Consider the following 16,948-nt stretch of genomic DNA (forward strand, 5'->3'; position numbering starts at 1 on the left):
TTGAGTTTTCAGTTTTTCTGTTTTGAGTTTTCAGTTTTCAGGTTTTTCGCTTTCTTTTGCACAAACATCAGAATTATTATTCCACCACACAAGAATGCAAGGCCTAATGGAGATACTCTCGAAATGGGTCATGGCATTTCAACAATAATGGTATGTGGCGCGTGAAAGATATTAATTTTGTCATAAAAGTATGCATATACCATAACAAACTTCTTTTATAGAGCATCTATGGGTTGTGCAGCATCTATGGGTTCGAACTGCTAGACCAGCACATTTCTAAATGTTTTTATTAATTAAAAATATTGCAAATTAAACACATTTCCAAATTGCGTTTTGCATTTTTCGTATAAATACGCGGCCGATGGAAAAAAATGCAAATATAATTTACAAAGCATACATTTCACATTTCATTTTATTTTCATTGCATTTTGGCTTGCTCTATCGCTGCTTTTGCAGCCATCAGTTCTTAACTTTGCCTTAAAGCTCTTAAACACGAGAGCTACTTTATTACCTAATTACCTAATTAGCTTTAATACCTATATGTTTTGGAAGCAGTCTTTCGTGCAAAATGCGGTCTACCTGTTTCTGATGGTCACCTCGCACTTGGCAGCCAGATTGCGGCAGGTGAGGAACTGGCCGGATGCCCTAATCTCTGGCCAGCTGCGCCGGAGCGAGTGAGCAGGTCCCACGAACCGGTGGCCTTGTGTCTCGATGACAGTCTCGAATGGGGTTCCATGTGGCACGGGGTCCAGGTGCCACAGGAAGACGGCATGCTCATCGCCGCCGCCGATCGCAATGACAGCCAAGAAAAATGTGTTCACAGTGACGTGGCCAAAAGTGGTGGACTCCTCGCTCAGCCGCAGGCAAGCCACGCCCTCCAGGGGCAACTGGGGGCGTACATGCAACCGCTCGCCGAACGTGCCATAGATTTGCAACACGGCCAGCCGGTGGTCGCCGCTCAAATGTCGCAGCAACTGCCACTCCCGCCGACCTATTGAACCCGCCTCCAGTGGCCGCACCTGATTTACTCCGGCTGCCGGCGCCTGTTTATGGCTCCCCGCTGATAAGGATGCACCGCCCGGGTCCGCAACTGCCGCATCCTGCAACGCGACTGTTGACAATTTGTTGGCCACTGGCTGGGCAAGTTGGTAACTGTGGCTGCAGCATGATTTCCCAGTCGGGCAATGATAATTCTGATACTCGCTCTCGCCGCTGGCTGACTTCTCATGCCCCAGTTGCTCCTGCTCCTGGTGGTGCTGCTCCTGGTGCTCCTGCACCTGGCCACCATTATTTATGGTGGCAACTTCATCGCAGCGCAATCCGTCTTGATCTGGCCCTGTAATCCGCCAACTTTTCTTACTCAACTTTAACTTTGGTTTAACGAGCATATTGTTGTGACCTTCCCCCGAAAAGTGCTCGACAGCGGCCTCCTGATGCTGCACTTTTATCAGCGTGCAACGTGGCAGGACAGCCTCCTCCCCCTCCCCCTCCCCATCAGCCACCTCCTCGTGGCTCTTCCTTCTGATTTCCCGAGGACTTTGGTCCACCAAAACTGCCTCGAGTTGCCTGGAGATTTGCTTGCCGCACTTGGACTTGCCGTTACTCGTCTTGGCCAGCGCCATTTTCGGTTGATTATGATATTCATTTGTGCACTTGTTGACGCTGCTCAGCTTTCCATGGCCCTGGGCGGCAGTCACCTTGTTGGTTTTCGCTGAAAAGAGGCACCGTAAAAAGGGGGGAGCATTACAAAAAGTACGAAATGTAAATATAATAAATACAACTAGGGCAGCTGCAGATCCACGCAAGTTGTCCATTTGCGCTCGTTTGTGTTTTGCCCCCAAATCCAAATCTCTTGACTCAAACTCCCTTGAACTTCCTCAAGTGGCAAATGAAAATAGAGCGGAAAGTAAGTAAATATCCATGTACCTGCATCTGTATAAAAACGGGTGAACTATGGGTGAACTATGGGTGAACTATGGGCGAACTATGGGTGAATCCAGGCGAATCATAAAGAATGCACACTTAATGTAGAAGCAATAAAAACGCACTAAGCACAGCATAATCTGGGGAAAACAAAGCAAAGGACCCTGAAGTGCGGGAAAAGTGGCAAAAAATGAAGACCAACAAGGAAAAACAAATGCAGACAACGGCGGAAAATTCTGTTGCTGCTTGTTACCTCCGCTGTAAACTTCACTCCAAGTTAACTTGGCCGACACAGATTGAAAATGGCAACAAGGGCGGCTAAACTTTAAACGAAGCCGCCCAGTGGAAAAGCAAGAAAAGCAAGAAAATCAAGAAAAACAAGAAAAGCAAGATGGCAACGCAGCTAAGCACGAAAAACTTTAGCAATTTATGTTACATAATTATGCCATAAAAAGAACAACAAGCGAAGATGAGCCATTGCGCTCAATTTCAAGCACTCTTGACTCGGCTCCATTTTCTTTCTCGTCACATTTTTCTTTCATTTGCGCCGCATCTCGGTCGAGATTTAAGTGAAACATTGACACTTGCCAGCGTCGAAAAGTTTTGGCCCACACAAATGAGTATTCTTAGCCAGGATGTTGCCATTGGCACAGGATAAATTACAGCGAGGCGGGCACAAAGGTTATTTCCAGAGGGTGTTGCATTACAAAAAGCACCGCCCTCGAAATGTAATGCCCTTTGGACTGAAGTTCAATCAAACGAAATGTAATTATTATTGGATTTAAATAATCCCAGCCTTACCTCGAAGGTATGAAATTATTATATATAACTGTTAATCAGAGACCAATTATAATAAGTTGCATTAAAGTCATCAGCAAACTGTGCATGTTAACCCCACTTCCGAGCTCCGCTTTTTGCCATTCAAGGACCCCCGAGAAACCCACAGAATGCTAGAAAAACGCGACATCTGCTGCCTAATGACAGCACCAATTGGGTTGTCTTTCCCACCCGGATTAAATAGATAAAAGTCGCGAATGTGTGTCCTTAAAGACCAGGCAGCACTTACCGCCGTCGCAGGGGAAGCTCTCCGCCAGCAGGGTGAACAACTTGTCCGACAGCAGACAGCGGCCCCTTGGCCCCAAAGGAACTCGGCACACAGGACACTTTACGGAGCGACTGCGGCAATTATTGCAGAGCACGTGTCCATTGCAGCACTGCCAGCCAGGTGGTTTGATGACCTGATTTCCGATCCATTCCGTTGAGTTCCGTTCCGGCCATGTTGCCATGTTGCCAGGTTACCAGGTTCCGCCACAAAGAAAGAGGTGAACATAAAAAGAAAGGCAGAGTGTGTATGTGTGTGTGTAATTATTTAGAGGGGGAATTATTTCAATTAATTATACATATCATGGCCATCAAAGCCGACGTCCCCATGAGCTGATATTGAGCTCAGCAGCCTGATTGCTGCATTATTATTTTCCCCAATTGCATTTGAGCAAAAATCAATTTCAAGTCTGTCGTTCGTAATGCACAAACGGCAACTAAATTTGATTATTGCCCACATTTGCTTCTTGGTTTATGCCCCCCCACCCCACATCCTCAAGTCCAGATGCAGTGCAGCAAGGATTGCTCCGATTGCTCCTCTCGAATCGACATGAAAAATGTATAATGCTGCGCAGCAAGCTTTCCATTTAAATTGAAAATCAAATTGAAAATATTGCAAGCGGATTTAAAATAATACAACTGTGTTTGATGCGCACCCAAATACTTTTGCGCATTTCAAGTCGGTCCATCACAAAAACACAAATGCGGAAATATGAAAAACAAAATCAAACAAAATAAAACTGCGAAAAATATGAAAAATACGAACACGAAAAATAGACTAAAGGACGAAAGGAGCTTGTATATGCACACATAAATACGAATACATATGTATATCGTTGTTACATATTTGGCCAAAGCTTTTTGTCTCTGGCTGTCTGTGCGTGTATTTGGCCAAAAACTGTTGTAAATATGCAGGCGAACATAAATTTTGCAACGAGCTGAATAAAGAAACAATTTCTGTACTACAGCTTTCATAGTTTTTGCTACGATTTGCCAAAACTGCAATCGAAGTATTACAAATGTAAAACGATTCGATTGCAATCTGGCCAGATAAAAACCAAAAGATAAGGCACGCAGTGCACTGCAAGGTAAATTCGTTGCACATTAACGTAACATTGAAATCACTGCCAAACTGTTTAAGAACACTTCAAGATAAGGTTTGATTGATGAAGCACTCAATTACGAGTAGATATTTTCTGAGTGTATATAAAGTTTAAGGTACAGATTTCTAAACATGTCTGACAAACAGAATAATAGGGATTTAAGGAACATGCACGTGTGGCAGATATTTTTAATGCCATTCGTCTTTTATTGTTTTTAATTGGCTTAAATGGCATGAGCAAATGCTTTTAATTTTAATACCCCAGCATGCATAAACAAAGACTCCAATTAGTGATAGAAATCAATTAAATGCAGCTGAGCGAAAACAAAATGGGCAAGCGGAAGTGGAAGTGAAAGGGGAAGGGAAAGGGGAGGGGGAAATGGAACTGGAACTGCAAGTGGCGGCGGAAATGGCCAGAACCGAGTGGGTTTAGTGTTGGCCCACTTTTCGGCATCTGTCGCCGAGTAATCGAAATTGGCATAGCATGCTTTTAGGCATATTGTAAAAGCATCAGTTTTATATCAGCAGTATTGATTCTACTGCAAGTTTACTCGTTCGTTGAGCTGGCCAGTTTATATTGCTTAAATTAACTAAAACGCCGCAGGGCTGATCGAAAATGAATTAATCATAATGCCATCAGGAGAGCCAGTATCAGGAGAGCCAGTGCCAGTGCCAGAGACAGAGCCAGAGCTGTTTGTTTGCAAGATTTATGAAAATTAAATGGCCTGCAAATTTATGCATATTTAAATGAAACAAAAACAATTTCATGCCCGATTAAATGTCAAACAAGGAACGTCTGGGAACGCAACGCAACGCAACGCAACGGAAAGGAAAGCAAAGGAAAGCAAAGGAAGGACATAGGCAATCCTTATCCAACTGGATGCAGGCTAATGCAGGCGATTAGCATTCGAGGGCATCGACGATGCACAACTATTGAAAATCCAGCAAAACAAATCCCTTAATAACTTAATGGACATGTGTGCGTGTTTGCATACATGAGCACACCGCCCACGCTCACACACACACACATACACGTGCATGGCAAAGGACATGGCAATGTGCTCATAATACAATATAATGCCAGCTCCGTGCCAGAGTAATAATGGCCAAATCCGAAGGACTCTTAGTGCCACTCTCTCGCTCTCTCTCTCTATATATATTTCTTTCTCTTTCTCTCTCTTTCTCTCTTTCTGTCTTTGGCAACTCAGCCGCAGGACGGAGCAGGATAAACTGATTTTGGGTTAATAAACAAATTATTCAGTGCAGCTGCAAGTGGAGTTCAAGCTGCTCTGTGGCCAACTGCGAAGCACTGGAGCTCCGTAGATCCGAAGGCGTTGCAGCGTGGCCGTGTCCAGGATATCTGCTCCGGGATGTCCTTGCCCGTCCTGACCCGCCCGGCACATGCTTAATTTATGGTTACACACTGACACTCCACTCCAAACGAGATGTGCTGCTGCAGGCGAGAATTTCATTTGAAAATAACTCTGCATTTTAAATGGCCAGAAACCCAGAAATGGGTGGGTGTTTGGTGCCTGATGCCTTTGGCCTGGTGCTCTGCTCACCGGTCTGCTCACTCTTTATCTTGTCTAATTAATTAAATTTATGTTTCTGCTGACAAGCCGGGCATACATACATAAAATGCATAAATATAAATTTAAAGTCCGGCCCTCGGCAGCAGCTTTAATTTAAATGCACAACGAGCTCTGCGCTGCGAAGCATCAAAAACGACAAAATCTGAATCCAAATCAGAATCAGAAGCTGGCCCGCAGGCGATTGACACGATTATTCACACTGACTTCCGCTGCCACACCCACACACACACACAAACACTTCCCTCACATGCACACACACCCTGACACACACACACATACTCAACCGCTCACTCGACACACACTAATCGTCAATATTTGATTTTTAAACGACATAATCAATCACATGGGCCGTGTATATAACATAGATGTGTATATATATTGTGCAAAACTAATCAAATAACATGGCTGGGCAAACATTTATCAAAAAACCTTCTCGAATATGGGCCAAAATAGAACAGCCAAGCAGTTGGCCGAATAAAAAACTTGGCCAGGCAACATAACCGACGGCTATTAACTAGCAACATGGATCTGGCCATGTGCGTCGTTTGAGTAATTGAGTCAACAAAGCTGGCACACCTGGGGGGCAGGGAGGAGCATATCCCAGCATCCCTGGAGCGGAGCAGTGCAGGAGGCATGATCCATGGACGTGGGCCACTGTCAAACGGGGGCACGGGGCATGAAGCATGGGGCACGCAATCACCGGCAGCCCGACGTTGCAAACTTTATATACAGTCAAGTGATTAGCAACAAACTTGCGCAGCCAAATCAACGCAGCCCCGGAAGAGGATGGCACTGGGATTGCCAATGGAACTAGCACTGCACTGAAACAAATTCTAGGTAATATGCTAGATTATGAATAGGTTGCAGTAGAATAATACTAGTAATATGTTAAAATATGAAGGCAGAGCCAAGCTACTTTAAATGTGCTAAATGGCAGTGAGATGCAGTGAAAATATAAACTCGTTGGAATAATAATATAATATAATATAATATTTTTCTGAAAGTGAGATTGACAGCGACGGCTCACAAAGGCAAACAAGAGGGCAACTGGCCAACTAAGTTTCGAGCGAGTTGGGCCGAGAGTTTGAGCCCAGCTGAGTTAGATAATGACGAACTAGAACTAGAACTAGAACTAAAACTAAAGCCAGCCTCATCGATATGCAATGCACATGCAGGCAGCGGAATGTCCTTATGGCCCAGCATCCATCTAACCGTTGGCCCCCTCGAAACAGCCCATCATCCAATCCCGAATCCCACATCCCGCAGCGCCCTCATTGCACTTACCTCAAGGCACACAGGACACTCCAGTAATTGGGAAATATGTTGCAGGCATGTTGCAAACTTTTGCAGCGATTGTTGATTAATGCCGTGCTGCTGCAAATATATAAAGAGAAGCGATGAGAAGCATTGGTCGTTCGAATTAAGGATGCCACTTCAAGGTTAAGCGACACATTGGGAAATTCAATCAAATTGATCCGACGCCTGCACTTAATTATATAAACATTTTTGGTGTTGGGTCGCCCACATGGTGGCGTTAATAATTCACGCTCCAGTGGCAATGAAAGCCTTTTGATTTAAGCCGATTTCCATTCAGTTTAGCATTCGATAATCAAAATCGTGAGGCTCGCCTGCATTGGAAGGACTCATAATGTCCTGTGGCCTAGTGCGGTTGCAAGTTTAATCTGTTCAACGGGTCAATCTGGCACACATTCTGTGATTCAGTGCCTCCGGCATTGATTGAAATGGACTTTCCATGCCAACCACCTGTGTAGCTGCACTTGTGTGTTATGTGTGTGTGTGCGAATGTCCTGGCTGGCCTTAAATTTGGACTGTCCTCGGCGAGGACATTTAGGTCAATTGAATTGTAATAAAGTGCACATAATGTGTCAAGAACGAAATTGCGTTATTTCGATTCAATTGGATTTAATAAAGTAAACTGCTTCTCTCCTCGGTTGGCAGATAAACAACTTACAACTACACCGATGCCGCCAGGACATTTGCACGGCTGAACACCTCAAGAATTACCTTGGATTTTCACTTTACCTATACATTTGTGCTCCAAATACAAGACCTGATCATTCGTTGACTTTTTAATTGAGAAACTTTCGGCAAATCAAAAGTCCTGCGGTGTGACTTTGAGGCTTGCCATTGTATTTGACAATGTGAATTGATTTTAAAACAATAAATAATGAAGGAGAACCTTCAGAACACAAGCACTTTTAAATGCAGCAATATAAACTTTATAACTCGATTTGACTTATGCAAAGGCATAACTCATCTTAACTCATAATCCGTGCAACAAAGCTGCTCTTTACGCAATTATGTTTAAGTAAATATCAATTGATGACCAGTCAATTACAATTACGTGTGGTTATGCATGAATTATTCGTTGCAGACTAATCGGGCATTTTTTGCTCTGTGCCAAGTAACCTTGGAATGGGGCTCTATTATTTTGCCCGCCAAACAGCAGCAGGCCCACAAAGCAAGCGGACTGCAGAAACTAATTACTAATTACGAATTACTAATTAGCAGTAGCAGTAGCAGTAGCAGTAGCAGTCATTAAACCAATCAGAGTTACGTAACGCTCAGTGGCGCACTCATGCAAGACAATGGCCCATATAAGCAGCACACTCCTCCACTCCTCCACACATCTCGGCGAAATTAGGCCAACTATATGGGGCACTCAAGAGCCCAGGAGCAGGACTACTTACCACAGCATGTGATGCCTCGGCAGGATCCTCATTTGGGTCGTTGTTCGCCTGCTGGCGCCACATCATCAGGGTCACGACCTCGGCGCCGCTCTGCCAGTGATCCTGCAACCGATTGGCCAGCTCGCTGATTCTCAGCCCCAGGACATCGGCTCCATTCAGCTCCAGCAGGGTGTCGCCCATGCGAACTCCGCCCCTCTCCGCACTCGACTTGGCCTGCACCCCGCTGACCCAAGGATACGGATCCCAGGGGGCACGGCTCAAATTCAGGCCCAAGGTGCCGTTCGCGCAGGCGTAGATGGTGCACAACTGAAGCATTTTGTCTGTAAGAGAAAGATAGAGGGAGGGAATTGAAATCAAAAGCGGCACTTAAGCCACAAGGTCGCACATAAATTTGGTCAATTTTCAACACCGAAGACGCACACACGCTCACCCCCTCGCGCTCATCTAATTACCTGGGCTAACACACATACATATCAACACCTGTGAGAAATGTTGCCAAACTGTTTTATTTCGTTTGGCAGAGGGCCAAGATGCCCCCAACACTAGTTGCCATGCCCATCACGTACACACTCGCATTTATTATGCCCCCGAGTGTGTGTGATTGGGGCAACCTAAGGCCGAAGAATGCAGACCGGAGAGCGGAGTCCTCTGATTTCCAGGTCCAGGCACTCGAATCATTTGCACCTTTCGACGGGCGATTCCTTCACCTTTCGGCAGCTTCGAGGCGATGCCCAATTAATTAGCCAGAAAGTTTCGATGCCAAGTGGTCGTAATTACGCATACGCCACGTTTGCCAGGCGTAAAATTTGCGCACATAAATCAAAAGTTTTGCGGCGCCTAGCCAAATAAAAAAAACCCGAATAGAAAGGGTTTCTTTCAAACTTTTTAGCACCAAGGAAAATCAATTAAGCAACAAAGCCAAGCCGGAACTCATATATGTATATATACTATATATGTTTTGTATTAACCAGAACTTAGTTGTTCTACAAACTGAAATTCTTTGGCTGAGTCACAAATCGTTATCGAAGTCGTCAGATTCGCCTGGCTGTCAGTTTAGAAGATTTTCGCTACGAAATTGATTATGTTTCTTGCACTCGAGAACTTGGAGGAGATTGAGAATTTATAGCTTCCTCCTCGGCTGTCTACGCACGCGGATACAGATGTGAGTTTCAGTTTGAGTTCGAGCATGAGTTCGAGTGCGAGTGCGAGTATGGCAAACTTGTTCAAATCACTTCACTTCACTTCTACTGACATTGGCCATGAAATCGCTATGACGTCGGCTCATTGAAGTGGGCACAGCCGTAGTTAAAGTAATCATTGAACAATAAGCTGGCCATCAGCCAGCGCTGTGCTATCCCTTGTAAGGGCAATTCAGCAGTCAGCATTCGATTTAATTAATTGCCAAAACCGCACCAATAAGTTAGCTGCACCCACTACGAATCCCACTACAAATCCAATGGAAAGAAAAGAATCTCCAGCAGCACCAAGCCATTGTTTCAGCTGCAAGCCAATGAAGCGCATCGATTGGCTGGCAAACAATTACGCTAACCACAAAACACCAAACGCAGGATGACTGCCACTGGTAACGCTCCAATTAAGGTTCAAATTTAATTGTTAATTGCCAAGAGCCATGTTTATACCGTAAAGTTAACGCTGCGAATCTTTAGCTCTGTAGGAAGCGAACTGAGCTTAAACGCGTGTGAATTGCAACTGAATCGCCCGAAGGTGGCAGTGTGCACATTGCACACTGCTTGCAAGTAGTCGACTTGATGGCCGCTTTCGTTTTCAGTGTATTGAGTTGAGTCAGTGGCAAAACTGGCGAGGCGAGACTAAAACAAACTCGCACGAAAATTGCGTCACAATTACACGAGAGAAACCGCAAGCGAAAAAAACTAAAAAAAAAACTAAAAGAAACTAAAAAAAAACTGAAATACTCGTAAACAGAAATAAAAAAGCCCCAGAGACAGAGACCCAGAAACCCAAAAGCGGGCCAAAAACGTTGCGCATGCGCCATTGACGCTGCAGCTCTGCAATTAGCGAACTGTGGGACTGTTGGACTGCCGTGTAAATTCCAATTGGAACGTGATTGCTGCCTTTTCTTCGGGCCCCCCTTTTTCGCACAGTGTTTGCGCAAGCATTGCGTATGAATACGTATGATTTATGCGCTGTTTCTAATTCAATTCAGAGCCGTTTGTTTGCTCAGGCGCTAGGAAATGGAAGCAAACTTGTTTGCCGCTTTTAATTATGCGAGTATCCAGCAAATGCGTTTATAATTGTGCGTTACACTTCCGCGTTTTTATTCTCGTTTTGCGCCTTTTGCTGCTTGGGCATCTCGGCTCTTAGCCGGACCTTGACCTAAGGCAACGCTTGCTAACTTGGCTTGGCAGTTGGTGGGGTGAGCGTAAGGTCGTTTGGGCCATTAGCCCTTCCATGCTGTGTTAACAATTACACACCGTTTGTTTCCACCGTTTTTCTTTCGTGGGTTAATCAATTTTCACAACTCTCGGCCACGCTTGATGATTTTCGATTTCTTTGCGATCGTATCGTAATAACTTTATTTTGGCGCCGGCGCTTCGCACTTCGCGTTTTCCAGCGGAACTTGCGGCGCTTGCGCACTTAACCGTTTGCCAGTTGCGAAGACACTGAGCCTCGACTTCTTCACAGCTGACCAGCAGACCTACTAACTTGGCTCAAACCCAGCGCCACCTGTGGGCAGAGCTTTGCACTCAGCTCCAGCGAGCTTTTCAATGTTTGTTTTTGTTTTTTTTTTTGTTTTTGGTGATTGGAAACCGCATCTAATGGACACAAGCAAGTCGAGAGTCAATAGAGTGGAGAGGCGGAATTGCACTTGAATTTGGCCATTTGCCTTTGGGCCCGGCCTAATTGCCGGCCGATTAATAAAAGTCAATTACCTTTTAGGTGGGTGGTTGGTTGCGCTGTACGTGAAACATGAATTTTGATGTTATTGCCTGGGTAAGTATTCTCTAATTTTGACACTGCTGACGGCTTTTGGCTGCCGAGCGCTTCTGTGTGCCACATAAATTCGGCTAAATCTAATTGAACTGGCAAATTGAAAAGCCAAAAACGAATCACACACACACACACACACACCACAACGCCGCCCAGGGTCAGTATTGCTGGGCGCAAATTTTAATGAAATTACCAATTTCAATGCTATTTGGCCAATGTTTCAGACGACCAGAGACCAGCGTCAAACTGAAATTACCGCCTCAATGGCAGTTAAACCGGCGATAACAAAACAACAAAAAAGCGAAAGTCAAATGGTTGACGTTGGTTTGGTTTGAGTTGGTTGGTTGGCCATGCCAAATCCATTTGTCAGCTGCCAATTGCCATCAGTTATCATTGTTAGGGTTAATCGACGAGCTGGTTTTAGGCCCGATTATTTATTTAGGGCCCCATTGTTTATGTTTATCGCAGTTTGACACCCTTATGTGGTGGTGCCAAACACACACTCGTCGTTGCTGTTGTTTTAATTTCTTTGGCATTTCGAATAATAATATTTTGGTTTACTTGCTGGCCGGCCACTCACTCAATCGCAAATGCACTGGCCATTTGGCACTGCGAACACGCAATTAAGCCGAAAAATAGTGATGTTTATTTTCAAATTTAATTACACAGTCGGAAAAGTTTTAAAGCCAACAAATGGGAATTAAACTGATTAAGTTTCGTGTGCATTACTGCTAATAGCGATTTTATCTGATTACAATTTGAGCAGGCTGTAACCAAACTGTATAAATATACAATTTAACACTTAATTTGCAGGTCTTGTTCAGTTCATATTGGTTATTTATCTTTGGCTGAGCTGTTTTGGTACACTTAATTTCATAACTTTTAATCGCTTTAAACAAACACAATATTTTTACTGTGTGTTTTTAATTTAAGAGCCATTGCATTTGGTCGTGTTCTCGATTTCAGTTCCGCACATTTACAGCAGCTTGCACATTCGAACTAAACGTTATTATTTAACATATTTACCAGCTTATCGACCAACTTCCCCATAACTTAATCGCTGAAGAACTTGTTTATTTATTCAGTTTATTTGAAGGTGTCACAATGTGTATACCTGCAACTTTATAGCGCACCCAAAAACCGCTGCCAGCCGAAAGTTCAAATATTTACTTAGCTCCACAAGTTGAATTTCCATGATCTCAGCTGGCTGTCAGCTTTGGATCATGGAACTCGGATCTCAGATCTCCGATCTCGGGAACTCGAATCTCGAATCTCGGATCTTGAACCGCAGCCACATTTTGGCGCCGAGCACTTACAACACCAACGTCAGATGGTGGATGGCCCAGAGTCATTAAGTTGGGGAAGGGGTTAAATGGGCGATGCTGGGGAGCTTGGCCAAAATGTTTGTCGTAGCCGATTGCGTCGGCCCAAAAGCCGCGCCATGTTCAGTGCTCGCCGCTCGGCAACTTTTCAGCCGGCCCACATATCGCCAGCTGGCTCGAAAAAAATCAACAGACACACGAAAAACAGTTTGCCAACTGAGAGCGCACGTTGAACACGTCGCTCGCTAGCCGCATTTTACTTTGGCTCCTAACGATCCCCAGCACCTGTGTGCGAGTTTTCCAGCCTGAAATGAGGAAATCATCGGGAGGATTTCAGGCCCCAACCAGCGAAGATGGACAGCTTGGCGCTGGCTCCTCCGTGCGGCTGCTGAGGATCCCCAGGGCCGCACCTGCGATGGAGAACTATGGATTCCAGTTGACTCGCAGCAAGTGGGATCCCTATCCCTGGGTAATACGCATAGTCAACGATTGGAGATCACGCCTAATAACCTTATCCCCCAAATTATAATAACCCTGACAGGTTTGCGAGGTGGCAGCAGGCACACCTGCCGCTTTCTGCGGCCTGAAAGCCGGCGATTGTGTTCTGGAGGTGAGTAGAAGTTGTAGAAGTTGGTGCCACAGGTTGGTGCCACCCTTTTTTAGTTCCTCTAGTTGTAGAAATGAGCTCAGACCAACTGCAATGGTAACTCTATCTGCGCCTGAACTTCAGTTACAAAACTAACAATGCAATGTGAATATATCGATGGGGAATTTACTTTGTAAACCTATTAAAGGCTTATTGTGACCGTACCTCGGGTGTTCAACTATGTTGAAACAAGCTGCATGCAACTTTAACTAGAAAGAGGAAGGCATTGAAGAGCACACTTAAATTCCAATAGTTAAATTCCTAGTTGAAAGAAAAAACGTGTAAGCTTGTTGCAGTAAAAATAAATTACCTACGTTTTTGCTGTAAAGCTAGTTAAGTCTTTTTGCGAGTTTTCAAGTCAATAATTTCTAAAATCTGTATGAAGCGTGATTCAGTATAAAAAAATTCTATTGAGGAAAGCATTTCAGTATAATGATTTGCATTTCTAAGAACAAACTTAAATTTGAATTACGAATAGCTTGAGCTATGGAAGTTGGACTGTATATCCAAGTTTGGACTTTGCTATTGTAGCCGCCTTTGTTGGTCTTCGTGGATATTGTTGGCTTAAAATAGCAATGCAGTAAAACTTAATTGCTCGGCATCGGCTTTATTCAGCACCTTTGTGGGAGGTGAAGTGGGTGTGGGGCGGAGGCAGTGGGCACTTGAAACAGCTGGCGAATGCAAAGCCCGGCCCCAAAACTAATGACACAACTCGAACGTAGTAGAACGACTAGTTGATGACAAAGATTAATTAGCGCAGAGTAAATATTCACAGCAAATATGAGTTATCAGAAGATAACAGATAACAGCCAATTGAGTTAACAGCGCTAGCTGAGGTTAACATCCGCAAGCAGTGCGCGCGATACAGCTGCAAGCAGTGCGCGGAATTCGGAAATGTGTTGGCCATTTGTTTTCTTCGATTGTTTGTGGAAAACCTAATCCATATATACTTGATACTTGTTTTCTGCATGGCCACTCTTTCCTATAATAAATAACAACATTACTCTGCAATCTAAGCTTATCTACTGCCAGATATTTCCTCTAAAAGCATATAAATCTTAATTTCCAGGTAAATGGCCACGATGTTTTGGGTTTGAGAGTGTCCGAAATCGCCAAATTGGTCAAGAGTCAAAAGGACTGCGTCACAATTCTCTGTTGGAACAGTGAGTGTGACAAGGACTGTGATAACAATGTGAGTGTTTTCAACTATTCTTCAACTATTTAAACCATTTTGCCATGACTAACCTATCCGTTCCCCATCAAAATCCTGCTGACCCATTGGTTTTCCCCAAAATCCATAGAGCATCTGCTGCGCCCCCATGCCCACCAGCTTGCGCCGCCTGTCCCTCGTGCTGGAGAGTATCCTGCGCCTCGTCGAGTGTCCTGTCTGCGGCGTCACCATCTCTCCGCCGGCGATGCAGTGCCAAAACGGACACCTGCTCTGCGTGGACTGTCGCATCCGCTCGGAGCGATGTCCTGTCTGCCGGGACTTCTACACTCCCCGGCGGGCTCTGTTGGCGGAGCAGATTTTCCTGACCATTGCCAACGCCTTCGAGATGAGTCGCACAGAGAACAAGCTGCGGCAGAAGCTCTTTGCCGGGATAACACGGCCAGTTGTGGGGGGGCGACTGGACAGGATAACCGGACAGGACACCTGGCGAAAGCGCAGGCCCGTGCTGCCAACGAACAAGTTCCTAACCAAGTTGCTCGAGGGCTGCGCCTACTCCATGGATAACCTCAGTCCCACGAATGCCGCTACCCTGCTGCGGACTAGTGCCACGGATGTCGCTGGCGACTCCAGTGAAATCCCGGCCGGAACATCGCCAGTGACGACCACGCCCCCCGAAAGGACAACAATGCATGCCACGCTTGACGGGAATGCGGCGCATCCTTCACTCACGACGAATGATTTACAGCAGGAAGGAGTTAAGCCGAATGCCGAGGGCGTTGACGAGGAATCCGGAACGGACAGCAGCCACAACTACGCCACAGCCTTGCATGCTCCTTCTCCACCATCCTCCTCCGGCAGGCCGGGCATCAATGAATCTTCTGAATCCTCTGAATCTTCTGGATTGCAACCCGTTCGCATACCTCCTGTCACTCCGAGCCAAGATTTGCTCCAGCAGGTTGTCCAAACTAAGCCGGCCGTGCTGATGTACCGCTGTCCCTGCGAGCTGCAGCATCCACAGGATCCTGCAAAGGACCTGCAACAGAACTGCTGCTACAAATCCGCTTTCCGTCTGCTTTGAGCGCCGGCATCTCAATCAACAGCATCCTCTTATCAGGCGCATCCTCCATTCACGCAACCCGCTCCGTCCCACTGTTTTCCTTTCTAATTAAATTAAATGCCAGTTGCTTGGCCAAAGTTGCTTATCGCGCAAAGAAACGAACCCGGCCAAAGGGAAATGTCTGGGTGTCAGGCCGGGACAAAGGCCCAGGATGGAGATGCAAAGAAGTTGGTCCAGCCAACTGCAGCGAAGAGTTCAACTCTTGGACAAGTTGAGTTCTAATTGAATCACTCCTGAACGCTCCAATGACTTTGTGTCATTTGGCGTCCGAGTTGTGCAGCTCGATAATGAAGTCCAGGGGGTTTCGCTTGATAGATGCGAGTCTCGAAGTCATCAACAAAAGAATAAAAATATTTAAAGCCAATTGTACTTGTAAGTCTTGCAAAATGATCAATGGTCTCTAGGAGTTTACTCTTGGGCATAAAATAGAAACATTTCTTGCAGTGCAGTGCAACTTATGACTGCTGACGGCAATGCCAAGCGCAGATGGAGGTCAATCAGGAGCAAAGGATGAAGGATGCTGGACAAGCGCGTAATGAGCTTTATTTGTCATCGGGAGCAGGCGTTGAAGCTGTCCTGTCCCCGGTTCCTTGATGGTTCCTGATGTTGCCTGATGGTGCCTGGTGGTCCCATTATGACAGCCGCAGTTGGACAGCCATTATGCCGGCCGTTTACCATTTAATATTGATGCAGGATGAACCACCGCACCACCAATGAAGGAGCGAGCCACGCCAGCAACAGGCGCCAGTTGAGCCAGTTGCTCCAGTTGCTCCAAACCGCATTCTTATCGCTGCAGAATAGCCACCCGCTGCTCCTTCGCCGGAGCGAAGCTGCCATGAAAATGTCATCAAAACAGGAAGTGGCAGTTTAATTTAAGCGCGTTAATTGAATTTTATTTTCTGCTTTTGTTGATGTGCGCAACAAAAGCCCGGCCGAAGACCAAGTTCAAGCTGGGAGTCCACAGTCCACAGTCCATAGCCTGTAGTCCGTGGTCCGTAGTCCGTAGCCCGTAGTCCAGATCCGCGTCCAGTGGCGAGTGCGATGCAGAAATTGATTTGCCGCTGCTCCTGCTGTTGCTGCCACTTCTGATGGCGGTGCAGCATTGTGGGTGCGGATTAGTCGGAATGGCCGGAATAAACGGCCGTATCCCGTGGTGTCGCCACCTGGCAGAGTCGGCAAACTTTAATTACAAACTTCTATGCGCCATTATGCGCGTCTGATGCGCGTTCGCCCCGGGAAAACCTGTTTAAATTGCTGTTATTGTTGCATTCTGCACCAGTCTTGTGGCCCACA

General features: G+C 45.7%; 2 protein-coding genes across 4 annotated transcripts; one reads left to right on the top strand and one right to left on the bottom strand.

Moving 5' to 3' along the window:
* Nucleotides 1-394: 394 nt before the first annotated feature.
* LOC6537826 lies at nt 395-11,075 on the bottom strand. Of its 2 annotated transcripts, none has more exons than XM_015193050.3 (5): nt 10,883-11,075; nt 8,430-8,749; nt 7,003-7,092; nt 2,990-3,161; nt 395-1,711 (listed from the first exon to the last, which is right to left on the bottom strand). In XM_015193050.3, the coding sequence occupies exons 2-5, from the start codon at nt 8,742-8,744 to the stop codon at nt 576-578; spliced, it is 1,713 nt and encodes a 570-aa protein (XP_015048536.1). In that variant the 5' UTR covers nt 8,745-8,749; nt 10,883-11,075; the 3' UTR covers nt 395-575. The 2 variants fall into 2 exon arrangements, with proteins under 2 accessions (XP_015048536.1, XP_002098367.2); XM_002098331.4 differs by lacking the exon at nt 10,883-11,075 and adding an exon at nt 10,070-10,299.
* A 256-nt stretch (nt 11,076-11,331) lies between these two features.
* LOC6537827 lies at nt 11,332-16,019 on the top strand. Of its 2 annotated transcripts, XM_002098332.3 has the most exons (4): nt 12,609-13,190; nt 13,263-13,331; nt 14,437-14,559; nt 14,669-16,019. In XM_002098332.3, the coding sequence occupies exons 1-4, from the start codon at nt 13,032-13,034 to the stop codon at nt 15,614-15,616; spliced, it is 1,299 nt and encodes a 432-aa protein (XP_002098368.1). In that variant the 5' UTR covers nt 12,609-13,031; the 3' UTR covers nt 15,617-16,019. The 2 variants fall into 2 exon arrangements, with proteins under 2 accessions (XP_039231813.1, XP_002098368.1); XM_039375879.2 differs by lacking the exons at nt 12,609-13,190; nt 13,263-13,331 and adding an exon at nt 11,332-11,402.
* The last annotated feature ends 929 nt before the right edge of the window (nt 16,020-16,948 follow it).

This window comes from Drosophila yakuba, chromosome 3R (genome assembly GCF_016746365.2).
Source record: "Drosophila yakuba strain Tai18E2 chromosome 3R, Prin_Dyak_Tai18E2_2.1, whole genome shotgun sequence".
Classification (NCBI taxonomy): Eukaryota; Metazoa; Arthropoda; class Insecta; order Diptera; family Drosophilidae; genus Drosophila; species Drosophila yakuba.

What these genes read in the sequence shown, in the direction of transcription:
- LOC6537826 (XM_015193050.3), bottom strand. Translation starts at nt 8,744, where the DNA reads ATGCTTCAGTTGTGCACCATCTACGCCTGCGCGAACGGCACCTTGGGC. An exon ending in CCGAGGCATCACATGCTGTG is followed by an intron (nt 7,093 to 8,429) that starts GTAAGTAGTCCT and finishes ATATATTTGCAG; the next exon opens with CAGCACGGCATTAATCAACA. An exon ending in AGTGTCCTGTGTGCCTTGAG is followed by an intron (nt 3,162 to 7,002) that starts GTAAGTGCAATG and finishes ATCGGAAATCAG; the next exon opens with GTCATCAAACCACCTGGCTG.
- LOC6537827 (XM_002098332.3), top strand. Translation starts at nt 13,032, where the DNA reads ATGAGGAAATCATCGGGAGGATTTCAGGCCCCAACCAGCGAAGATGGA. An exon ending in AGTGGGATCCCTATCCCTGG is followed by an intron (nt 13,191 to 13,262) that starts GTAATACGCATA and finishes TAACCCTGACAG; the next exon opens with GTTTGCGAGGTGGCAGCAGG. An exon ending in CCGGCGATTGTGTTCTGGAG is followed by an intron (nt 13,332 to 14,436) that starts GTGAGTAGAAGT and finishes CTTAATTTCCAG; the next exon opens with GTAAATGGCCACGATGTTTT.